We start from the raw sequence: 27,400 nt of genomic DNA, 5'->3' as shown, positions 1-27,400 counted from the left end.
ATGCTTTTAATGCTTTTTAATGAAATATTTATTTTAGGCGAGTTAATTTGCATGTCACCTGGAGACCCATTTTAGCACTCCCCTAGTCCCCACAGAGCATAGCACATACACTGCCAAAGAGATTTTGTATACACAATAGGTTTTACAGAAAAAAAAAGATATGTTATATAGTACCTTTCAATGCCATGTGCTGTGTGACTAGGCACTTGTCCCCTGGGAGTGGCTATAGAGGAGCAGTTTCCCTTCTCACCCTTGGGAAACTGCTCCTCCATGTGTCCTATTCAAATATATGAAAACGCCCATCACTCGAGAGTGGCTAAAGAAGAGCAGGGGGCGTCGCTAAGCCCAGGGGATAAGTGCCTAGTCACAGAGCACATGGCATTGAAAGGTACTATATAACATAGGTTTTCTGTAAAACCTATTTTTTTTTTATACAAAAATTATATGCAATTTTGTTAAGGTTTTTTGATGCAGTGTTGGCAGTCAAAACCAAAATTGGATTGAAAAGATACATAAGACTAATCTCAACCTTTCTCACTCACACATGGTTTTGGGTGCATAAAAAACTACACCCAAATCAGGTTTTCTGATGCCGTTTTTGAAGCCCATTCCAGATGTGGATTGTTAGGTTGCATTCACACAAGGCATTTTTGCTGTGTTTTAAAATGAACAGAAACCCAACTGGGAGTGGTTTGGCCAAATGGGGAGGTATTATGGAATGAGCACCACCTGTTTTGCATGTAACTAATTCAATGCGAGTGGTGCTCATTCCAAAATGCAACCGTTTCAGTGGATATGCATATATGTTTTGGCCAAGCCCCTCCTAGTTGCGCTTCAAAACGGAACAAAAATGCCAAATGTGAACATGGCCTAAAAGTTGAGAACCAATAAAATAACAGAGCTCTGACTTTTACTTTCTCTTCTTTGTAATCATTGGCTTCGATGACTAAATGAAACCAAATGATAACCTGCACATGTAAATATACACCCTGTAAGTAATTACATAATAGTAAAACTGTACCCAGTGGGCAGCACCACTACCGTACCCTGTGGCAGACTCAACAGCAGCAGAAATAACATGATGTGCATCAGCTTTATTCACATGTACAGATAGAGAAAATTAGAACCAGACACAATCAGCCCGCCAATGTCTACCAGCTCTGACCACACACAGCGCCTATCTCACTGCCAAGGTGAGGATCGTATACCAAGCATAACTCATATACAACACACAAACCCGTCCATTCCACTGTAGCCTCCTACATGAGCCATCTATTCCAAGTCTAGATAGATTACATCTCATCAGTGCCACCTGCCAGACAACATAAAACCTGAAGCCTCCTAATACAGAGTGGCCAACCCGTCTCTGCCAACTCCAGTTTTGTCAACCAGGCCATACAAATACTCCAAATATCTCCAAATATCTGTGAGGTGTATCAACACTGTAGCCCTACCTAGTAGTCGCCCAAGTTAAAATTAATCTGCCTTGTCTTTTTGCTTCCATGACCTAAACTTCCAAATAAAATGCTAATATAGTCACCATGTTCTCATTATTTTCTGCCCGAGCCAAAAACAGCATCCCCAATCAGCAACGAATTCCCTAATGCATTTCATTTCCCAATGTCTGACAGCCAAGGAATGACATGTATGTAATAAATACAGGGGATGACACGCTGCTCATCACTATTCACACAACTAGCAAAGATATACAACTGACAATGGAAAATCATTATCATTCCAGGGCTGTGACTTACTAGGGCAGTGATGGCAAACCTTTTAGAGGCCGAGTGCCCAAACTACAACCAGGACCCGCTTATTTATCGCAAAGTGCCAACACAGAAATTTAATTTGTGATTTATACTCCCTTCTCGGTCACAGATTTCATTGATACCAGCACCCTGAGGACACCAATAAAGCAGAAAATAGTCCCAGGTAGTGCTGTCACTTTAAAATAGCTCTGTGCACAGCAAGTCCTGGGATGTCTGGGACTGCAGGAAGATACCTGGAGTCATCTCTGGTGATGGCCTGAGTGCCCACAGAAAGGGCTCCGAGTGCCACCTCTGGCACCAGTGCCATAGGTTAGCCATCACTGTACTAGGGTGTCACAGCCCTGGAGGGTGATATATTACATGTCAATGGTAAAATGGTTATCTAAAAAACTTGCCTTGATGATACGGTCCACAAATCATCTTGTATATTACCAAAGCCCCTCTGTGCAGCAGCTTCACAGGCTGTTACGCAGTGCAAGGAACAATTCCTCCACCCACTGAGAGCTGAAACTACCTCTGCTGTACTTAGTTTACATCAGGCCGAGGGAGGGGGTTGCTTATGGAGCAGAGTGGGAGGGCATGCCACTTACAGCCTGTGAAGCTACAGCACAGAGGGGCTCTGGTAACACCTCCAGGAGCCCTTCAGGTTCATTAGCATAATGAACATACAAATATCTAGGAGTAAGGCTAGTTTCACACTGCTGTATGCTTGCCTGTCCTTAGCCCCCTGTGAAAACAGCCTAAGTTTCGCTGGTTTGTCATGCTGGCTTTTGATGGTAGATTTCATTTAGAGAAGTAGTCCAGCTATAGGGGTCTTCTATTCATTACACTTTTCTATCCACAGGATTCAATGTCCTTTAGACACGAATGCAATCACTAAAGTAAAGGCTAAAGTGTAAGCTGAAGTTTAGATATTTCTACATTTCAAGTAAATTAACCCAATGGCATCTCATCATTTACAATATAAAATAAAGCAACTCACCTTTCGACCCAGAGGCCCAGGAACACCTGTCAGACCTGCCAATCCAGGGTCTCCCTAGACAAGGAAAACAATAAGTACAGGAAATGTATTAATCTATGTGCCATTATTGATGGCAGCCTCCTTGTGTTATGCACCACGTCACTGGGTCCAATACACAAGAGATTTATATGTCCCACAGGAAGTCGGTGGCAGAGTCGTGCTATTGTTAAAAAGACATATGTTTCTCTCCTAATATTTCTTAAGAGCCCACATGAAGGAATTCAGCAAAATTAATGAGCTATAACTTGGAAAATAGCAAAAGAGAACAATATGTCAGTTCATCTTAATGGGGATACAGTGTATTATTCTGAAACGCGGGAGGAGGGCCGGTCACCATTCTCCTACTGCAAAGATGTGTGCCAATGAAAATCTGTATTTTTCAAGTAAATTTGGTGATTTCTGCATGTTCCAATCAGATGAATGGGAAATTAGTAGACAATCTTCTATATGCAAATCCACTATAAGGGATCCTATTATCATCTGTATTTATGCTGACGGAGAGCTAGGTGACAGCACTGGGGGCTGTCTGCAAAACTACAGCAAAATAGTTGATTTTGCTGGTCATTACAATAGATCTGGGCATCACTAGATCTTAAATATAACTCTACATTAACAAAAAATTGAAGTATGGGTTTAATACCATGATATATAGGCAATAACATTGGCGGATGGGAAAATTATAATTCCCTGTAGCTTCCCAGACCGCCTGTGAGTAACCTACAGACAACTTTTAAGCAACTTTTGTCTGTGTACATTTGTTTAATGCAAGAGTAGACATCTTAAAACTGCATAATTGAAATACCCACAATCCTTAAAGGGACCCATGTTACAGTGAAATTTTACACCCTGTACAAACTGCTCACTTTCCTGCTCTATAACAAGCTGCATGCAGATAGGACACTTGGGGGGGGGGGGGGGGATATTTATTAGGGCCTCTGCGCCACGCTATTGCTAGCACTTGTGATTATTTGCCCCAATCCGCCAACTTCAAGCCAGTGGGGTGTGAGTGGGGGGATGCGAGCGGAGGGTGTGGGCCCACTGTCCCCGTCCCCGCTGCTGCCGGCGACTTTTCACGTTTATTTCAACGCCAGGCCCTGCGCAGCGCTCTGCCTGATACATAAAGAGGCTTCTGCATCTTGATGTATCGCACTGCGAAAATGCACAAGAGCCGGCGTATGATAAATATCCCCCTTTGACTCTGCTCAGCTCCTCTTGCACGATAACATGCAGTATTCAGATAGTGCTGCACTTTTAACACAAGTGAGGAAAAAATTAATCATAAAAAATAAAATATTAGGCTTCTGTTTGGGCAATACAGCCTACTGCTAGGTAACAGTTAGGTCTCAACAATAGACAATAATATATGCCATAAAATAAAAGAAGGAAATTCTTCTTGGCATCGGCAGGACATGTCATCACTTCCTGTAAGCGCTTGCCAAGGGTTTTACTACGGAGTAAAGAGATAACTAGATGAGAATACCTTTAATCCATTCATGGCTTTTCCTGGAGAGAGGCCAGGATCACCTTTTTGTCCCTGGAAAAAGAAGAATAAATAGAACATTGAACAGAAATAGAAAGAGGAGGAGATCCCCGGGCTGAAATTACATCACTTTACCCACTCACTGTTACATTCTGGCAAACCCCAAGATAATGTACTCTAAAATCTTAACGGGGATTTCCAAGACAAAGACATTGATGGAAAACTTTAGGACCCCCACCGATCAGCTTTTTAAAGGGACTGATAATGACATGATGTGAGAGCAATACCAAATCAGTATACCTATTCCCCAGATTCCCTACTGCAGAATAATCAATGGCTAAAAGTCTCCTACAAGGCAGCCTAAATTGGCAAAGTCTCCATAAGCAAAAACTCTTACTTCCTGACCCATCTAAGGCTACATTCACACAAAAACGTAGCAGAATGTGTCGTAGCCTAGGTGAGCACACGTCAGCACGCTGGAGAGGAGGACATAGGATATGGAGGCGTCTACGGGGACATCAACAAACTCCCCACAACGGCGGTCTGAATGAGGCCTAACTGCAAGGCATACATTTAGGGTGATGCCACACATGGCGTTTTGAAACCGTTTTTTGTCCGTTTTTAAGCAGTCCGTTAAAAAACACATGCGTTAAAAACGGACCAAAAACGGTTTCAAAACGCCATGTGTGGCCTGACCCTTAGTCACAATTCAAGTTATTGTAGCTTTCTACCATCGCTTCTAAGTGTAACTGTGGATCTAGAAAAAAGTAAACAAAATGAAGATACCACAGCTATGTGCGTGTGCAGCAATTACTGGAACAAACCTAGAACTGATGAGCTGAACAAAAATCATGTAGAGTTCAGTTCCATCTTTCAACCTTTGGTCTTGTAAACGACTCCCAAATTTGTCGGGTGGTGGCACACGTGGGGTTTTGAACCCGGTTTTAGGTAGTCCGTTTAAAAAAAGGTATGCGTTTTAAAAATGAAATTGTGTTTTTAAAATTTTATTGAGATAATTGGAAAACTGCCAAAAACCATCCAAAAAATGGATGCGTTTTCAAAAGCCGCATGCGTTTTTTAGCTGACTGCTTAAAAAAACGGGTTCAAAACGCCACATGTGCCACCACCCTTACAAGGCCGGTTGCCCACCAGTAAGTTTGAGAAAAAAAGCTCAGTGCGCTGGTAGGATTTCCCGGAGTAAACCTTGTATAACTAGAATGAACTTAGCATGTCAGTTCAGTCCAGTGTCACACCAAACTCGCTAGTAGGCAACCAGCCTTAGCGGCAGCTCTGCTGAGTATTACAGGTGTGTCCAATTAAAACTCAAAAAGCTGATCGGATCACCAGAAGACACAATTCACTGCAGTCAAAACAGTGATCCAGTCACAGCTTCTGAAATATGCTTCTATAACTCACTTCAATGAGCAAGACATACAGGACGTACTGTGAATATTGACACAGACACTCTTCATCTCATCTGTTCAATAAATCTGTGTGCAAGTGAAAGCCTCGGAGACTTGTGGGAATAGGAAAAATGGCCAGAGTTTGCAAAATGTTCTATTTTTGTTATGGTGTTAGGAGTTATTGGCCAATCCATGATCGGTTCCCGGTTACCCTGTCCTTGCCGGCTGCTATAGACCAGGCAGCTTTAGAAAACATCTTGCTGGTAGGTCTGTAACACATCTGAATGATAACCAAAGCTGTTGTCGGCTCGGAGGGCTCAGTTCTCAGCAGGTATGGGCCTATAATCTCTCCAGCTTCCTATAAATGCTCCCGGAGCTGGTTAATTAGCTTTTCTTGGATGTGTGTTAGCAGCAGGAGGTGGACGGATGATGTGACACAGATGCACTGTATCTATGAATGAATGTCAGGGGGCGCTGCCAAGATCGGATGGGTAATCTTCTCGCCGGCTGCTGATATCATAGCACCGCTGCCTGGCACCTTCCCAAAACTGTCAGGCTCCCATGCTCCGGCTTGCGTACTACAACTCTACTCTACATAGCTTGGGAACATTCAGCAAAGATTATGGGAACAGTGTATTTGTATTTCTGACTAGTGGAGTCCTTTATGGAACTTTATCAATCTGCTACCACAGCTTTATTACACCAATCCTGAAAACATAAGGAAATGTATGATCTCATCTACTCCCCGACACCCATGCAAATCAGTTTTCAGACCTACTTATTGCAGGCGATTGTTGAAATTAGAGCAAAGCCCCAGTCTTTTGGACTGAAAAATTCAATATTAGTCATTGGGGTTCACTGGACACTGCTGTTCTATCTAACAAAGAACTGAGGCTTCTATAATAAAGATGTCTATCTTTGCAGTTACTACAAAACTACTTGAAAGACTTAAAAATCAGCTTGATTGTAGATTACAGGAGGACTTGGGTAAATGGACTACAGGGCTAAGAACATGGCATAAAGATGTTCTGATGTTGATACATGTAAAGTACTGCACTTAAGTCGAATGCACACAGCTTCTCCCTCCATCCCATCTTCATAGCTGAGGAGTCGGCTTAAAGTATTATTCAAATTTGGAAGGAATTTTTCCTTTAATATGGGATAATATGTGTCCATCCTATAGGGTTTTTCGCCATCAACTGGATCAACAAAGTAGAAATATAGGCTGGACTAAATGGGCTTGTGCCTATTTTTAACCTTACTCACTAACTACTGTGTTTACCCGAATTCACCGCCACCATGATTTTAAGCCTAATCAGATAATTGTTGAAATACAAGACCCACTGGAAAAATAAGGCTAGGTGGATGCACACTTTAAACATGTTGCTACAGTTCCAGTGTCATTTTAAAGAGGAGAATCTGCTGTTTAAAATCACATATGATTTACATATGGATAGAAATAGATATCCACCATTTAAGTTACAATTGGAGTGCAATTTTCATATACAGCTCTTATTCCTGACTGCAACTTTAAATTTGTAGTACTTTGGTGCCATGGATTTAGAGATCAAAGAGAAATTCTATATGGCATCCAGAAACGGTTCTGTTTTAATTTCAAAGTTCAGAAGTTACTGTCTGAACTATACACCCTCTAGCCCGTCAGCTGAAGGCAGAATATTATGACATGATTTTTGAATAAATGCAGATTTTTGAATCATTGAATGAATGAATGAATGTTGAGTTTTAAGACCCTGAACACTAGGTAGATACAGATAGAGGTTTATATTTTATAAGAGATAAATTTCCTTGCAGAAGTTCTGTCAGGACAGTCAGAGGCAGAAAAAATTCCTGCGCTTGTTTATAGTTGAGAAGCCAATTTATTCAGGAAATTACTGGAAATTATTATGAGCTTGTAGATTTCCAACACCAGGAAATATTCAGAGCCACATATCAGGGCAATAATGATAAAAATACATGGCAGAAGAGAACAGGTAAAACCGGTGACAAGAAGTTAATTCTAATTCAATCTCTTCCTGACCATGGACATAAAGCGATGGGGCAGTCAGTCAGCAATAGCCCGGTCCTTTCCATGGAAGCCTAGAGAGATTGCACTATACGTTAAAGTTGGTGGATATGCTGAAATCTGGCCACCAGCCCTGCTTTATCGCACGGATTCCTTCCTGAAATAGACAAGTTATGTCTGCACCGCTAATTTATAACCTCTACTTGGCGGCAGAGAAAGTACACTGTGAAGACTGGAGATGATTGGGAATACTATATGGACACTGTGAAGGGGAAAATGTTACAAATAGAGTCCTAGATCTGGCACTGGTCCTCTGACACAGGCATTACATTGCCAGGCACATTCTTGATCAATGGTGCTATTAAATTAAAGCCAGAGGTTCCAACTAAATGGCTCTGTACAGACAGGGGGACTTCTATCGCCACCTCATGACACTGTACAATGGTTGCAGACCAGTCTGAAGCACACGTGTCGTCAATAAATTTATACTATCTATATTACTTAGGCTGTCTGGATTTGGGTGACATTTGCATTGCTGCTAAATATTCATAAGACTCATTAGGGGGAATTCATTCAAGGAAACCTACCATGAGGAATCTACAATTAAAAGTAGAATAGATGGTAGATTCCTCCTGCCTGGTTCTGCCCTAATCTGTAATTTAATAATCCTGGAACCTAACTTGTAAAGTAACTGCAGAGGCTACATGGCATGCACTACCCTGGAAGGGTAATGGGAGCTAAGGCTACTCCACGCCCCAGCAGTTACATTCCATGATTATTAAATTACAGATTAGGGCAGAGGCAGGTGGGAGGAATCTACCATCTATTCTGATAGTAGATTCCTCATGGTAGGTTTCTTCTAATGTTTCCCCACTCTTTTGCTGCGACAGATTCACCATTGTGATAATGAATAGGTCGCAGTTTAAGGCCCCTTACGCACAGTTTGATGTTTCCAACTCACTAGTGTCTAGAGCCCAAGTCCAAGTTCAACTTTTACCCCTTTTAGAGACTTTTAGCTCTTTAATTTTTGGCGCATGTACCATTTCCCAATGACCATGCCCCTTTTCCGGGACAATGCCTCTTTCAGAAGGGCAGACCCCTTTGCAGGACAAGTCTTTATAAATGCTTCATGAATTCACCCCAATGACTTGAGTCTGGCTTGTTACTGGTAAAAAAAACTGCAATATGCATTCTTAGAGCCACTCTGTGGTAATGCACTCAATTTAGGAAGACATCTTTATATTCTTTCAATTATAAGGACCAGAAACTTAACTCCTCTGATAAGAAAGGATGGGGCAGGCTGATACTTTTCTTCCCTAAATCGGATCTCATGGGAAGTCGGAAATTTCCCTCATACATCTGATCAAAAAGTAATGGTCTACATTCATATAATGAGGGACAACTTAATATCTAATAGAAGATTTCTGTTCCCCTTCATTGCTCTGAAGTTTAGTGAACTGATGCCACAGATGATACAAATGTCCTTAGTTATCTGGCAGAACTGGAGAGCTGTAAAACTGGACAGGAGTGCACACTCTACGACGGAAAAAAGGACAGACCGTGAAATTAAGCTCAACATTCCGCTTTGGGAACCAATTTGGTTAAAAAAAAATATCTCTGACATTTGCCCCTTTCCCCTTAATTCCTGTTTCAGTCAAAGAAACCTGAAATTACAGATGTAAAAATAATGCACATTCCTGTTGCTGCAACCATTTGTCCAGTTCACAACAACAAACCCGAGCACGTTTGTTACTTGTATTTTTAGAAATAAATGGTTTTGCAAAAGCAGAATAAATAGAGGGGTTGTCTGGACTATACAATTAAAAAAAAATACACAAAGACTGAGAATACTTAAGAATTTAATATTATATTACCAACTCCCCTGACTAATTCTGACATTTCTTGGGGCCCCCTGTCAGTCTAATAAAAAATCCATCATCCAGAAAACTCCTCCAACACTGTGTAATACTGTAGTACAGTGTAATGATATTAGGCCAAAAATTTATATTTAAGGCTACATTGAACACTGCCGCACGGGGGACGTATATATGGCCGATATATGTCCCCCATAGACAGCAATGGGCGCACGCAAACGTGCGCCACCGCACCCCGTGAAAAGATAGGGCATATCTTATCTTTTTCATGGCATACGGCGCCTTGCGGCATATATCCCTATGGAAAGGGGTGGGGTGAGCAGCACTCCTCCTCTCCCCGCGCGCTGCCGTGCACCCGCTGTGCTATGGTACAGCGGACAACGGCAGTGTGAATCCAGCCTAAGGCTGGGTTCACATCACAGTTTTTTGCATCCGCCTGACGCTGAAATGTATACGTTTGCATTTTGTGTCATCCGTCTATGTTTATTTGACGTATATGCCACATGAGTTTGCATCCGTTTCTACACTTTAAAAACTTCCACTTCTTGCACTTTCTGAAGCCATTACCATGTGTCCTTACCAAGATGGAGAATTCTAAGATCTAAATATGGGAATGAAAACTGATGTGTTGCAACAGTTTAAAGTGATGCCTGCTTGAACACTTTCTGCAAACGTCATCTATATACACCAATGTTATAGTTTTCCAATGTTTTCAAAAAAAGACATAGAAAACACAGCAGTCCACATTTTTCTTAACCAAAAAAAAAAGAAAAAAAAAAAAAAAAAAAAAAAAAAAAGGATACAGATACACAAGACAACAAACGACCACTGTTTGGGCATCCGTCAGGTCCATATACATTAATGAATACGCCGTAGCACACATTTAGATCCGTTTTTTGCATTCAAAAAAACAGATGCAAGAAACATGATGTGAACCCAACACTGTTAATGCTTTAGATATCTTCGTGACATGTATACTGACCTTTGGACCGGCGTATCCGGGTGGGCCAGGATTTCCATGAGGGCCAGGAGGACCCTAAAAAGGACAAAAAAAGATATATTCTAGATAAGTGAAATAATCACCCCAATGATCAATCATCATGTACTGTGAAACTTTGAAAATAGCAGGTTGGTACCCATATGAAGAGCAGTAATTGGTGGTGTGCTCAGAATGTGGTGAAATCATAAGATAACAGGCATTCTTGAAGTCTCCAAGTCAATATTATCTGCGTTATACACTTCAACACTTTACACAGAATTGTATAAATTGAAGTTTTTTTATACTAATACATAATAATAATGCTTTATTTATATAGCGCACACAGATTACGCAGCGCTGCACAGAGCTTGCCAAATCGGTCCCTGTCCCATATACAATCTATTCAACCTACCAGAATGTTTTGTGGGAGGAAATCGGAGGAAACCCATGCAAACACTGAGAGAACATACAAACTCTTTGCAGATGTTGACCCTGGGACTTGAACCCAGGTCCCCAGCGCTGCAAGGCTGTAATGCTAACCACTAAGCCACTCTGCTGGCCCCAATATGCTTTTAGACCTAAACACTTGCCATTGGTATGTAGAAACATATATTTTGCCAGTTATTAAGGCAAGACACGTATTGCTACTTACTGAACACAAGCCATTAGGTCTACAAACATATGCGTTCAGGGATGAGTTACTCCCGATGTGCTTGAAATATGTTTCAAAACACAATTCAACAGCATCATGATCGGGGATAGTTGTTCTTATAAAACACCAGAAAATCAAAAAATACGCCCTTTGAGGGTCATTATTTAACAGATTTGCACCGACTTTAGCAAGAAATATAGAGAACCCTTATGTCTGTCCTTCCTTACTTACATCTGAATACACTAGATCATATTTCTACATAATTAAAATCAATTGCAAGGATTATGTCCCTTTAGGTTTGATCCTCCACCCCCCTTTTACAACATGTCTGTAGTAAAGTCCAGGGAATAACACATTGGATGTCAACTATGAGAAAACTTTCCAAGTCCCATACTCGTCCAAGTTTGCTTTCCAATACTACGAGCTCAGGTGGAGACTGAACTGTGAATCCACTAGTGAGTCAAGGATACAACAGGGCCAGTTACCATGGACATATTACACAGCTACAAGCTGCAGGAATCCCGCACAGATGTGCGAAATATTTCTTCTTCTTTGCGGCTTCGTAGTATTTTCATTTACTGTACGACAGAGAAGTTTAGTCTATGACCTGCTTCAAGAAACAATGGGGGACATTTATAAAAACGGGTGCAAAGGAACCCGTTGATGGCAACCAGTCAGATGGTTGATTTATTCCCCATCCTGCGCTAGAAATAAGATGACAACTAGAATATATTGGTAACACCCATGTGTTTACCAGTGCCGACTCTTATAAATGCCCCTCATTGTGTGAATCCATGAATTATGATACAAAGTTTGCACCATGCAACAAATATGCGTTTGAACCTGAAGCATCATAGTAGAAATTTCTCTAGACTTGCCAAACTAAATAAGGAGTAAAACCAATGATGCTTAATGCTTCTTTGTGAATGTATATGAGTGAATTGTGAAAACCTCAAGCAGTGAAGTTATATATGTAATCAGGGCCAGAAATAAGTGAAGGGCCAACATGCCCCAGAATTTTCTTTTCCACTGAAAGTTTTCCAGGACAGTTCCTAATTTTTAGAAACAAACTAAGATAATTCAGGCAAGTCACCCTCCAAAAAGGAGACTGATGTGTGAAGTTAGACCAAAATGTGTGTTGGCCATAGGCAGATCCATGGGTAGCCCAAAGGAGGGATTTTTTTTTGTACACTAATCAATAAAATCTTGTGGGTGGTTTAGTGTCCCCAATTGCCCTGACAGAGTCCCTTTAAATGTCTCTATGTAAAAATATGTATGACCTCTCCAAACGACAGGATATTATTACCATATTAGTAGGGGGCTCACACCTAGTACAGTCACAAATCAGTTTTTCCCAGCATTAAACGAACAGAAAATGGAACCGGAGCAATCAGCTCCATTCCGAGTCTAGTGGTTGAACCAAGTCACTGCAGCTTAGCTCTCATTGAAACGTACAAAAGTTGATCAGCAGTAACCTGGTCTGACCACCACACACAGAACCTAAGATGTGAACATATATGGGTACGTTATTTGTGTTTTACATTGCAAATACCTTTTGATAAGCATCTCAAAAGTGGTACTTTGATAGAAAACCTGGCATTTAAGTCTGCTGTATATATCCTGGGAGGCATCCTGGTTTGTATGGTCATGTCAAAACTTACTTCTGTTTAGTGTGTACAGTTGCTAGAGAGGTTGCAGTGCTACGCTGCCACCAATATGTTTTCCATTTGTGATGCAGCTCATGTGATCATATCATACAGATACATTTTGACTGCTCTTTCAAGACCAGCAGTAACTTTTTCCATTCCAGATGCTGTACTGCTGTAAGATTCCCCTACTCTCTCTGAGACACCTGATGTTGCCTTGTGCATCTGACACCACACCAGACACCACTAAGTGTCATAGCTGTCATTTTTTTTTTTGCTTATTGCCGTTACTTACTCTTGGCCCTCTTTTCCCAGGTGGTCCAGGAAGTCCTGATGGACCAGGGGGTCCCTGTAAAATAAAAAAACACAGGGAGAAACCGTAAATATAAGAACATTAGATACAAGTTTTGCATTTTTTTAACATGAACAGATCTAATGACAGACAGTATGAGAGTTACACGTCATAGGAAACTTTGACTTCTATTGTTAAAATACGCCCATAATGTTAGGGGTCAACATCAGGAGCCCTGGGGGCCCCTAGAGTGAACAGATGACCCATAAGATATTGCAATGTTGTTGCAGAACCATTAAAATCTCTGTCCTGTCTAAAGTTTGCTACAATGCAATAGCAAAGATAAACTATCAACCTAAAGTCTAAGCAGATTTTACACCACTAAACTTCTACCCCCCTCAGGTAAGCTACAAAATGTCCTTTTAAGAATTCACTCTTCTATAAAAAAAAAAATCAGCTCCAAAGTAATGTGAAAATGAGCAGAGTCATATTTAGCAAAAAATAGTCAAATTAAGAGACTACAGGAGGAGTGTTACTTCAGATGCCCCATCTTCAGCTCTAATACCCAGAATATGCTCTCCATGTCATATTAAAAAAGAAGAATCTTTCAGATTGTATCAGACTTGTGATTCTGTGAGCTACAAAACCGAAGATACACTCATATAAAAAAAGGTGGAAATCAGATTTTTATCTGCAGCTTGTATTTCAATCTTTGTAGGCATCTGAATCTCTGGTTCAGTAGCTCTCAGAACCACAAGTCTGAAAGCTGAGATTCTTATCTTTAATATGACACCAGAATCATACAGACGTCTGAAGTGACAGCCACTAGACTTCAGCTTTTATAGGTAAAATGGGTGAGATTTGCCTTGAAAACTTGCAAGCAAGAACCTGATCATGTAAATTCACTCTTAAGCCACATCCACACAAAAGTATTTTATTTTTTTGCAGATGGCATACTGACGCATTCATTTAAATAGACGCATCCACATGACCATGTTATCAACATATCCATTTGGAGGTTGTAGAAATAAAACTCAGCTCAGGTCTAATTCCTGACAGTGTTTGTGGCTCAGGCCTTCCCATACAAGTCTATGGGAGTGAGAGAAATACAGATGCTACACATGTATCATTTATGTATGCGGATTAGTTGTTAGGTAAAACAATCATGTGACCTTTAAGGAGGTTGGAACAAGTTAGTGACATTTTCCAGGCCTTCAAATTTATTTATTTTTTGCAGATCATGCAGAAACAGGTGAAATACAGCAAAAAGAACCCCAAATGTGTGATCTGCAAAAACATGCCAAAAATGACCACAGATGTTGGTGTTATTTTTGCAGCCCAACATTAAAGAAGACTTACTCAGATACCCTGGTCACATCTCAGTCTCAGACCATTTCGGACATGATTGATAATAACTTGAAAACACATTTTGAGTAAAACCTCCCTCTTCAATCTCAAAAGTCTTTGAGTAACCATCAGTATACACAGCTACGGTTGCCAATTCAGAGAAAATATTGATTGTATCCTACATGAAATAAACCGGAATATAAAGATTCCTGCCTAATCCAGTAAATCTGTGGAATTGCTACAATCTATTCTCATTAGCTTCGTACACAACTGCACATATCACCGCCACGACTTCTTTTACCACTTGATCTATGACTCCTCCATGACTGATATGACACACAATATCTTATCTCCATCATATTACACCGCACCTCCTCAAAGATCCTGTATATGTCTGTTTTCACTCAAAAACGATATCCTTAACACCTCTGTCAAGTCTGCAATACACAGTAGTCTCTTATCTCTGGTACCCTCCACACACACAGCGCAATGATCCTGCCATTCCTGACCTGTGACCGATCCGATCAGCCAGCTAAGTGGTGCATCGTATTCACATGACTGGAATTCCTTTATCAGTACAACAATAATATGTGCTATAAAGAGTTAAATAATGAAAATCTGCCGAGATTATTTTAAGTATACATGCTGTAGGGCTAGAAGTACAGATTGTGTATATATAGAGCTGTAACTGCCCTAGGACAGCGGATGCCGCACCTTAGTACAACTATTACACTGAGCTCCCTACATGTTAATGACTTTGATTTTTAGATTAAGAGATGGGAGATAAAGCTGTAGGCGTCAAGAAACAGTAATGGATCGACTGTTACATGCATAATATTTTATGTTAGATTATGAAAATATCCTCACTCAAACAATGTTGTCTATGCAAGTCCAAGGAAAACGAAAACGATGATCCAGCAATCACAAAAGTAGGAATATATAATTAAGAAACACATTTTATTATTCCAATCCGTTCCCCCCTCCCCCCCCCCCCCAAGTTTCTCATTGTTGGAATGTTTTTAGCTATTTTTTGGGAAAACAAAATGTAGTTTGTTATTATTTATTCTTACTCTTGTGTGGGCTGGATAATCGTTTTTGTTTTGCTTAAATCATCATTCCCTAGTAGCTGCGTTCTTTCCGTGCACTCCATACCATGTTGTGTCTATGTAAGGGTTACTCTCTTTCAGGGTGGGAGTGCACCCATGGGTGCACCCTTTTTTCGTTGTGTGCAGTTAATTATTATCCAGCTCTTTTTCATGATAATTTACATATTGCATAGAAATGGGCAAGATTTATCACTATTTCTAAGCCAGTTTTCTGGCATAGAAGCAATGAAAGAATCATAAATCTTGCGTAGTGCAAGAATTTGCTATTCTTACATGGCCTAGGCCTACTCCATGCCTAAGGCCTAAGCCACTTGATGTATCTGGCCAGATTTGGGGAAGGGGGGCGTGGGCATTATCACACGCCGGTGCAGGAGCACCAGCATAGTATAGAAAGAAGATGAGCGCACTAGCAGCCACAGACCTACCCATAGTGCACCAAGAAGCTCATTTACACCAAAATAAAACTAAAGCTTCTGGGCAAATCGGAAAGGTACTTTATATAAAGTTATATAAGCTTATAAAGTGGAATACATAGTACCGATTTTACTTGTAGGGTGATTTTGGAACGGTCACTGATATGTAATCAGCAAAGTGTAAACATACCCCAAGACAGCAGTAACTCGAGTGCATTTAGAGTATTGATGTTTCCCAATTAGCAGCATAATACAGAGTATGCGTCTTGTTGCTGTTAGTCCCCACGCATCACAAAATAGGGGGACAGTGTCCCCCGCTTTGATAGAACAGCAGCCTTGCCTCCAATTCTAACTCTACAAAACAGGCAGAGACAGGCAAGCACTGAAAACCACGCTGAAATATTTCGTGGTTGAGCCTGTCCAATTCATTTTTATCATTTGTCTTTTTATTAATAAATGTTGACAAGTGATGAACTACAGACTCCTTGTAAATACCTACCATCTACCGGCTTATGTTAGAGATGGGAGTAGAGGCCTCTTATTGTAAATCTTAATAATGCCGGTCTAAATTAGAAGTGAGGTCCAGGTACCTATAATTTCGGGGTAATATGTCCTGAAGTGGCTATCACAGGAAATAGGGTTGATGCCTTTACACGTCAACAATATATATTCCCTATTGTGCCTGAATTGTGTTGCAGCAGAGGTATACACAGAAAAAGAACAATATTCAACCAAATTTTCTTCTGGGGCGACCTCTTTAGCTTCCCCTAAACGAGTGCACAACCCTGATTCAAGGACCAACCACAGTTGTATGTTTTTTAGCCTTATTTATGTAACACTCTCAAGACAAAGTTTACCCCTTGTTACTGGCGCCTTGACTAGATGATAAAAAGATGACAGCCTGGTTTGCTATATTGTTTGTCACTGCCCTTGATCGCAGTACGACCCTGGTAATCTGTCAGCTTCATCTCCCCGGCAAGCTTGTAAATCACATTACTGGGCAGTGATGCTTTGTGATGTGTGAATTCTCTCTCTTCAAAGTGTGAAAAGCTAAGGAGGAGAGGAAACAAGAAGCCGGCCTTGTGGCTCCATGTGGATTTTCTACAAAATGGAAATATTTGATATGACATATGGATTTAATACACAACCTCTGCGACTTGGGAGGATGCTACGCTCTCTCTGAGAGGAGGCGGCATTATACAGCTGACTTATCCTCATGTGCAAGGCGCTTATATGGCTTTAATAAATGTGCACATGGGTGCTTATAATGTAAAAATGCAAACACAGCTTCCACTTTTTGCACTCTTGATGTGGAGAGTGGTCTGCGGAGCACTTGGAGCGGATGTCAGTGCACTTGGCTTATCAACTGGGAAAGAGACTGTGGCAAGACTTCTACTAAATGGGAATCCATTCCTCCTATACTGATATGTCGAATCTTCAAAATCCCAATCTGAATGTAATTGAGATTATATAATAAGCGCTGTTGCTTATGGCGTATTTCAACCAAGTAGCAGCTCTGAGTTTTAAGGACCCATTTTAAGGTATCCAAAACAATCTAGGGCCCTTCAATATGCCTTTATAAGAAATGTGACAGGAAAAAATAGTCAAATGGGCTATCAGACACCATAACCCGCTTGGAAGCCATGTCTTTAAAGTAATGTTTAGCTTTTTTTGTAAGTCGGAGAGCTGGGTGACAACCAACATGGCCGAAAGCAGCCAATCATTACTGAATGAAAAAAAAATTACCTCAAAACATTGCCACAATTTACTTCTACTTCATAAAAAAATGGCACATTTAAGTCCTGCCATAAATTTTCATCACAATCCCTGCTAATTTTTCACTGTCCCTAGTGAATACCTAGATTGCACCACCAATTAGGACATAAAATAAGCTGGGTCAAACCAGGCAGTAGCCATATTGGCAGCCATATTGCTGAACTGAGTGATAGTGCAATATATGTTAATATTTTCTAGTGAAAATACTCAATATATTTAATTATTTACATTATTCTTGCATTAATGTACACCACTCTGTGTTGCCTATATCTTGTCATTGTTTTGTCAGAGAGTTTAGAAACCATTACTTCTGTGTTTCTTGTAAATTTCTTTGTCAGAGAAACTTACAATAATAATAAAAACCAAGCCTATGCTATGAGGGATCTGCTCATTTCACTGTAAATAAGGTTCTGACTGAAGTCCCATATACACAAACCATATTACCACAGCAGTCACTGAGGGAAAAAGAAGGAGTCCTCAGCAGCAAATCAGATTACTTGTTTAATCACCAAACCAGCACTGCAAAGATGAAAGCTAAAAGCTTATTGGTTGTCATGGGAAACACCTCAGCTCTATCCTCCATTTTATACATACAGCCCAAATATAAAGTAAAAATGAGTTTATTGTTTGACAAATACATCTCTGTATTTCTCACAAGTTGTCAACAATTATTTTTTCACTGCAATATATCAAAATAAAAATAATCTTACAGAGGCCATATTTGTCTGCCAAATATTTTTTATCAGTCCCATAAAAAAATGTAGGTCAGTGACATCAATTAAAAAATAAATGTTCTCCACGGTCCTGAGTTATGATAGAATAAGACTATTTTGATATCTCCTTAACAAACGCAACAAAATTCAACTGTGCTGACCCCAAAAAGGAGCATCTTCATTGATAAATATACTACGTGGTCACCAAATTGACCTATGTCACAAATTGTATTCTAGGAGTCCTGGAGCGATAGTATAAAAAGCAGGGTCAATGACTAGATGCTGTCTATATTAGCAGCCAGTGATTGTCATCCATGTCCATAACATAACCATGTAAACTTAAAGGGTTTTACTCAGACAACTATGGCTTATCCAAAGCATTACCATAAATGTCTCATACATAAAGTATTGGGGGGGGGGGTCTCAACAATGGGGAGTAGGAACTTTATAAAGTCTTTATACTGCAGGGAACCTATTATCTCCATTATAAAAGGATTTATAATTGGATTTATGGGATGGATTTGCTCAGTAAAATATATATATAGTTAATGTTTTCATATACAGTCCCAACCTATTAATCCCATGGTGAGGGTAGTGCAGTTAAAACCACATTATAGACAGCATTGGAAATAAAATGTTTATAATGTGGTTTTTCATTTAACACAAGAGACGTGTAAAAACAAATAAAAATGTGTACAAACGTATTAAAAATTGTTATTCCAATAAAGTTATACACAACACAACACCACACAAAACACAACAAAAACGCATCCTAAACCCTCATGAATGTTTACGGAAACGGCTAGCACACATACGAATTTACTTCTATGATCTCATTGTTTCCACGGCCCCGGGTACAAGCCGACTGCCTGAAACGAAAAAAAAATAAGTTCTGCGCAGTTCCTATTGCTGTACACGCTGCAAAATTGGGCAGTCTCTTATACGGCCATTGGAGTTGGAGAAGACCGAACAGGCCTATAACACACAGGCCACAAAAAGCAACCATGACCCTGTTATTTGCGACCCGTGATCTGCATTTGTTGTGTGCCATCTATTGTTTTTTGCAGATGGCATTTGGGATAGTATTTGTGTTCCATGCCTTCCTGTAGAAGTCTATGGGAACTAGAAAAACACAGATGCCACACAGGGGTCATCAGCATGTGGTCTGTATTTGGAGATAACTTGCTATTTAACACAATTTTGTGACCCATCAAGGGATCGGGAAAAGCTAGAGACTGATGACTCGGACCGATTTTGTGGACATACAGTTCAGAAACCGATAACACACTGAAGAGACAGACACACAAGAACAGAGTTTGAGTATATTCAGATTCCAGGTAGTGATGATTACAGTTGAAACACAATTATGTTTTACCTGTAAAAAATCCAAAAACCTGCAGCATTTTTGATGCTTTTTCTTTTCTGATGTAGTGAGTACCTAACTTTCCAGGTTGGAGTGACCTATGGACAATTGGTCTTAGCAGCATTCACATAGCACTTTACAGATCTTAGCTAGACGTTCGGTGTTCTAAAATTTCTGTAAGGGTACATTCACAAATTTGTGGCCGCATATACAGCAATAGCAGTCCAGCGGCAGTACAAAGCCACATGCGTGTCACTGTCCTGCGCCGTACACGGGGAAAAGATAGAGCATGCTGTATCTTTCCCCGTGTGTGAGGCCGCGCACCACTATTCTATATGGAGGGCTCACCTCCTCCTCTCCAGGCTTATGTAAATATACCCTAAAGGCCACATGCAGACGACCGTAGGGGGGGCGTATGTACGTCCCTACATACGTCCCCCATAGACGGCAATGGCTGCACAGAGTGATATGTCCCATCTTTCCCCATGTTACGGGCCGTACATAATATATTGCTATGTATTACATACGGCTCCTCCTCTCCAATGCGGCGGATGTATGCCTGCCTCACGCCCTAAAAAATTGTGAATAGAAAAAACAGAAGAAATCTAGCCAGGGGTGACCTGTAAATGGCCAAGTGCACCTTTAATGTGGTCTATGCCCTTAACAGAGTAGGAAAAAAGTAGAAAAAAAAGAAAGTGACTGAAATAGCTTCTGGACTCTGATGTGGATGATGCACGCAGCTGTAGATCCTGGTGTATGGGATCCAAATACTCTCAAAATAAGGAAAGGCCACAGCATCCGATGAAGTTTAAAGAAGGCTGTACACCTTTATTCACATGGGCGTGAAAAAAGCAGCAACGTTGACAAAGATTCACGGTGAATCGAAACGTTGGCGCTTTTTTCATGCCCATGTGAATAAAGGTGTACAGTCTTCTTTAAACTTCATCGGATGCTGTGGCCTTTCCTTATTTTCTTAACAGAGTAGGACCACCATTCCCTTAAAGGATGTTATAGCAACGGATTGTAATAAGTGTGTAAAAGGTGGATTATTTACCCATAAAACTGGGGAAGAGCAAAGTCTACATTCGGGATTATACGTTTCTGGTAGCCATACGTTATGGAGTGACACTATGGAGTATAATTCCTAACAGCAAGAGAATTTGTATTGTGAAATATCTGGAGACCACCCTGAATAAATCACATAGGGGTGAGGAGGGATTGTGACTATCAGTTTCCAGGCTCACACAATAACTCCATATCTTACATCTGGAGAGCATCATACATGAGCCTGATAATCTAATAAAAAGAGATAGAGGCTGAACCCATATAAAATCCTGTCCCCACTCATGCGGAGCAGCCATTAAATCTTAAGAGCGCAGTTGTTTTCTTCTGGGCCAAATGAAGGGAAAGTACTAAGGATTTCCCTGGAATTAATGTTCACAGCTGAACAATTGACAAAAAAAGTGATTCCTTGGTCGAGACCAGGAGGAAATGAGCCATGATCTCACCAGTATGGGCTGCCAGCAATGTGCGTGACTCACTCGCTCGTCCACTGCGCACAAGTACGTTTTATTCTGTAAAACGGAGGACACTAGTGCCGCACCTGGGCTCCCGCCACTGTCATGGAGTCACTTTCCTGGCGCTCAGGAACTATAAATTGTATGGGCATGTATGGAGGATATTCCACTCTACAGCTCCACAGACATAAGAACGTGTAACATAAAACATAATCGTGTCATGTATCCACTGGAAAACTTTATAGTAAACCAAACTATGCTTTAAATGATGGCAGCAAATTTGGAAGCAAAAACATATATTTCCCATTCAACCAAGAAAGTCATTCTACTCTATAGTGGTTAGCAGAAAGAAGGTAAATGATATCACATCATGCCACAACTGCAGGCAACATGCAATATTGGCCTCAAAAAGGGAAGACACCATGTGGGACACTCCCCATTTAGGATGTGGTCACACGTGGCGTTTTGAACCCGTTTTTAAGCAGTCCGTTAAATAACACATGCATTATTTATCAGTTTTAATTAAGATAATTGGGAAAACCGGTCAAAAAACGTATGCGTTTTTTAACAGACTGCTTAAAACTGGCCAAAAACGGGTTCAACACGCTACGTGTACCGCAGCCTTCATTGTTTTTATTGCAGCAGTGTAAAAACATTGCAATTTAATGGATAGATCTACAATAGCTTGTAGATACTTAACAGTACATTATACCCGGTTGTGTGATAGGGTCTAAATATTGCAAAAATAAAACCCACGGAAAAAACTGCTAGAATGATGGCAACATGGAATGGTTAATGACTTCTTAAAATATCCGAGAAAAGTGATTCCAAACCAAAACTTTATATAAAGTTATCACCTGGCTACTCTGTATGTGATAAAATATAAAATCATCAAATCAAATCAATCACCAAAATGAGGACCCCCATGTACCCCCAGCATCAAGACAGAAGCTGAAGGGGGCAACATTCACACATGCACACTGCAGCTAAACACAGCTTTAGAGCAGAAATAGATAAAGCAGATACAATCCATCACATAATCCAAAGTAGCACCAAATTCAGAGCAAGTGAGATTTTCTAGCAGTGCAGGTAAAGTATATCTCTTTTAATTTCCACCTGCATGATCTGTACCTTACTCATTATAAAGTGTGACCTTCTCTATCCACTAAAACAGAGGGGTACCAGCGCCAGTACATGGAACAAAAATCACCAATGGTCTATAACTGGACTGGACACGACTTTCTCTATTAACAATGCATTGGTTTACATAATTTTCTACTGTAATATATTATATCATGCATAAGAAAACAGTTCTTGCACTTACAGGGGCACCCTGATCCCCTTTGGGCCCAGGAGGTCCCATCAAGTAAGGAAATGCAGTTGGGTCAAGCCACAGGTAATCGTGTGTAACAGGTAAGCTAGTAAATGTTGACGGGGAGGTATAAAGAAACCCAGATCCTGGTTTGGTGTAGGGCACTGCAGTGGCTGTGGAGTAGACCTTAGGGCTCATGGAATGGAGCTTTGGAGTCGGAGTACTAGTTCTTTTCTCCAATGCCTGCTTCACGGTGGTGGTATTTGTACTCCTAGGATTTCCGGTGCTTTTTTTACCCTGCTTCGATGAGGCAGCTGTTGTTGTTGGAGGCCTGGTTGTTGGTTTTGGATAGGTGGTCTGCTTGGTTATCTTTTCTGACGGCAGCGACTGCTTCTTGATCTTTGTAGCATTTTGGCCAAGCGATGGACCGGGTTTGGTAACAGAGAGAAGAGACTGCCCAGGTGAAGGAGATGTAGATATCCTGAGGGCCACCGTGGCAGTCCTGGTTAAGACACCCGAAGAAAGTTGAGTATCAACTTTTGGAAGCGTTGAAAACGTCGAGGGAGGCAAGGCTGGCGTTTTTGTCGTTAATTTCACCGAAGGAATCTTAACTTTGCCGCTGGTTGTCAAGTTTGTCTTTCTCAATTCTGGTCGAGGAGAAAAGGTGGAAAGATTACCTAGCAATAGCTCTTCGATAGGAGGCAAGTTGGCTTCTTGGGGTAACAGTGGAATCAGAGGTGGCAGTTTCGGCCGGTAGGTATCCGCTTGCCTGCACTGCTTCTTGAGATATTTACAGTAATTATGAGCTGCCTTGGCGGAAGGATAAATATCAAACTGGCAAATAGCACCTTCAAATCGTATAGACTGCTGGTTCAGCTTCCCCAGCATAAATACCCCATCAGAATCCAAAGTGTCATCTTTCTTTATATGCAGACTGGCATTAACTCTTTGCTTCCCACAAGAAGTATATAGAGTCACCTTTTGGCCTTGAATATCAACGGCCATATTGTGCCACAGGCCGTCGTGGACATTGTAATCAAAATATACAGATTGCTTGTGACCCACGTAAACTATAATTTTACCCGGGATGAACTGCAACCCGAGCTCAAGTTTTTTCTTTTTGCTACGGACAGCGAATAAAAAGGCATTGTTAATGCGATGGGAGCAGAAGCTCAGCACCAGGGTGAGATTCGTTCCTAAGCTCGGGGGGATGACGGAGAATATCGGAGCTTCGATACGTGCTTGCTGGGTCAAAATGAATCCCGATTTAAATGGTATGACCCCGGGAAATGGGCGGCTGGATGGCTTGCTTCCCATGAGGCCCAGCTTCTGAAGAACGTCCACATCTGAAACCCAAAGACACAATGAAGTTACAAAGAGCAAGTGTAATAAATATAGACTACATGGCGGATATACACACAGTCTCACATAAGTCGAGTGCATTATGCAGCCGTCTCCTAACAAGAACCAGTTCAAGGGTACGCAGCCCCCCCCCCCCAAAACTTCAGACTTCCGTTTTCCTCTATATTGTGGTCAGGATGTAAGAGATAAAGGAAAGAGTTCAAAATGGAAAGTGGACATGAAAGTTTTATTAGAACCAGCATACAGCCTGGGTGCATCTCCTTTGATATGTCTTCCTGTCTCATCGCTGTGCACTGCTGGGAGGAGGTTATTTTTATATCACATTTGTGTTTATGTTATATTTATAGCTCCGTATCTGTTACATATACACTAACACAGCGACATCTGTATGGAAAGAAACTTAATTGGGTAACTCTTAATAAATGTAGCCAGATATTATACAGACCATAAAATGTGTCCCAATTAACATGAATGTTAACCAGGAAATTAGATTATATTCCATATCTATAACACGGGTGCTTAATTAATGATAGATTTGCACAGCTTTCCAACATTTGGAGAGAGAAAGATCTGGATACAACCAATGATCTATTCCGGCTAGGCTACATTAAAAAAGCTAATTTTATGTTCTTAGATAAATTTTGATCAAATTGCATGGCATCCACTATCACTGCAACGCAGCGCCCAGAAGGACCCAGCAGACCCTCGTTTCTCATACTGGCAGTGGGTCCTGGATCCCCACCAGCACCGCATCAACAGCAATGCAGTACTGCACCGTGTGAACAGGTCTTGAGTGCCCAATATTTCATGTTGTCTCAGAGGCTGACAGAACACATAGGTGGCCACTTTATGCAGTCTCCTGCAGGTTAAACGGGGTGCTGATACCAGGAAAAATGAAACACAATAAATCAGGGGACAATATTCAAACTATACCAAAATTGATCAAAATATAACTCAAGCTTGTTTTGTTGACGTCGCCTGAAGGCAATAGATCATGGTAGAAAGTGTGGATGTACCATCCAGAACTTTTGGGCTTTAAAATGTTGGGATAATATGGGACAAAAGTTTGCACCAAAAATTGTCATTCTTCAACTGGAGGATATTACAATTCAACAAAGAAGCACCTCTTTAGAGGCATTTTTTCCCAATGCATACTTCATTTATGTCTTATTTGTGGGCGCCAAATTATTAGGGACCTCAAGTGATCAGGCAGTGGGGGGGGGGGGGACAAGTACCTTAAGTGGATTGTGTGAATGAATCAGAGATGGATATTTCCATAGGTTTCCTTTGTAGCAAATGAAGCAGTGAAGAGCATTAGCTCCACCAGTCCATTCACATGGCGAACATGACGCCCACCATCTCTATGATAAATGGGTGGTCCTGAGGATAGGGGATAAGTGTAGTTGACAGAAAAAAAAAACCTTAAAGTAATTGAGATGAGGAAATTTCCCCAATTTTTCCCCCAAAATGTCATACAGCTTGTGTGACTTCTGAAAACAGACTTAGGTGCTAAAAATAGGGACCCTAAGGGCATAAGCCCCACAGCAAATCGGTAATCAATTGCTAAGGCTCTTGTTCTTTCCTCCTTGTCGTGTCTTGTTATCACATTTTATATGATCACAGGATCTCTCTCTAGATCCAAGACAAGCACCAGAAGTGACAGAGGATCAAAAAGATATCTGCCATGTCTTATATTACTTGTATTATCGAGAAGGGTGCAGTTAATTTCCAACAGTTGGGCGTCTTATAATCCAAATGTTGCTAGTCCAGTATTGGGCAATAATTCCGAATGCAATAAGTGGAAGTAATATATTAGATTTTACAATAATTGAAGCTTCCTTGCAGGAGCCAGGCCTGTGCCACGTGGTATAGATGCCATGGGTTGGGCTTGCCCCAAGTTACATTGTAGTATGCAAAAATAAAACACTACTGTGTTTCCTACTCCTCCATTATGTCAGTGATCCCCCCTCCCCTTTCTATCCAGTCTGGTTCCATTGTCAGCTCTCCCTCCCCTCAGACAGACCACCAGATGAGACTTTTTGTGATCACAAGTCAAATGCATTTCTTCCCCCCTTTGATTTGCTTCCTTTAATTTCTATGGCAATTAGCGTCTGCCATTTTCTTTCCTACCCTTGTAATACAGTATTCAGTATCCTGGGAATTATGGCCCAGCTGCTGCATAAAAAATACAGCAGACAGACAGTTGTTTGTGTCCGGAGAAAAGTGAGATTCGTGTTTACCACCTCCAGCCCTCGTCTGTACAGTAATTAATACAAAAACCAAAATCATTTACCTTCAGCTGCTCCCTGAGAAATATCCAGGCAACAGGAAACATATAAAAGAATCCAAAGAAAGAACGATCTCCTGAAAGAGAAGGAAAGTCACTTTAGTCTGGTGAAAATGGAAAGCAAACAGGACAATATACACAAAAATACACTGTATTGTAGACTGCACACTGCATATAAGCATCTCACCATTATCACACAGACGCCATCAAAGAAGTAGTCTGAGCTCCGCCTGCTTCCTCATCAGAGGCGCGGATTATTCACAAAGGTTAAATACAAGAAGCAAGGCCACAGACACCTCATCAGAAAGTTAATATATAAAAAGCTGATGATGGGTTGTCAGTTCAAGTGCCTCCATTTTCTGTTGTCTAGTACTTCGAAACAAGCTTCTGGTGTCATTTGAAACATATGAATCTCATCTTTCACTGGACATAAGACTTGTGGTGCTACACAACTGGAGATACAGGGGGTCATTTACTAAGGGCCCGATTCGCGTTTTACCGACGTGTTACCCAAATATTTCCGCTATGCGCCGACTTTCCCTGTATTGCCCCGGGATTTTGGCGCATCGGCGCTGGCATGCACGCAACGGAAATCGGGGGGCGTGGCCGAGTGAAAACCCGGCGGATTAGGAAAAAACGCCGCATTTAAAACAAAAAAAGTGTCGCTTGGGACGCGCTTACCTTCACTTGGTCCGGCCCAGTGAATTCCAGTGCGGAACGATGCTTTTCAGCGCAGCAGCATCACCTGGTGGACGGCGGAGGAACTACCTTCGTGAATCCCGGCCGGACCCGAATCCACCGCAGAGAACGCACCGCTGGATCGCGAATGGACCGGGTAAGTAAATCTGCCCCACAGACTTTTAAAGGAAATTGACGGATTTGGCAAGATCATGATAAACCAGAAGCACTTAGGGCTTATTCACATGGCCGTCTGCGGGGACGTACATGCGGCCGCAAATTTGCGGCCGCATGTACGGCCCCATAGACGGCAATAGCGGCAGGATGCAGATACGATCCGGGCCGCCCACAGCAAAAAGATAGAGCATGCTCTATCTTTCGGCGTGT

At 41.2% G+C, this 27,400-nt stretch overlaps 1 protein-coding gene across 2 annotated transcripts in view; it reads right to left on the bottom strand.

Moving 5' to 3' along the window:
* COL27A1 (collagen type XXVII alpha 1 chain) overlaps positions 1-27,400 on the bottom strand; it is a 192,088-nt gene that overhangs the window by 140,996 nt on the left and 23,692 nt on the right. For both annotated transcript variants that reach the window (XM_072124196.1, XM_072124195.1), the window contains exons 2-7: positions 26,342-26,412; positions 22,699-24,032; positions 13,143-13,196; positions 10,553-10,606; positions 4,271-4,324; positions 2,752-2,805 (exon numbers count right to left, since the gene is read on the bottom strand). In XM_072124196.1, coding sequence (XP_071980297.1) covers positions 2,752-2,805; positions 4,271-4,324; positions 10,553-10,606; positions 13,143-13,196; positions 22,699-24,032; positions 26,342-26,412 — 1,621 coding nt within the window. The remainder of the gene's footprint in view (positions 1-2,751; positions 2,806-4,270; positions 4,325-10,552; positions 10,607-13,142; positions 13,197-22,698; positions 24,033-26,341; positions 26,413-27,400) is intronic.

This window comes from Engystomops pustulosus, chromosome 9 (assembly GCF_040894005.1).
Source record: "Engystomops pustulosus chromosome 9, aEngPut4.maternal, whole genome shotgun sequence".
NCBI lineage: Eukaryota > Metazoa > Chordata > Amphibia > Anura > Leptodactylidae > Engystomops > Engystomops pustulosus.
The sequence above is the reverse complement of the archived record's forward strand: the minus strand, read 5'-3'. Positions and strand labels throughout refer to the sequence as shown.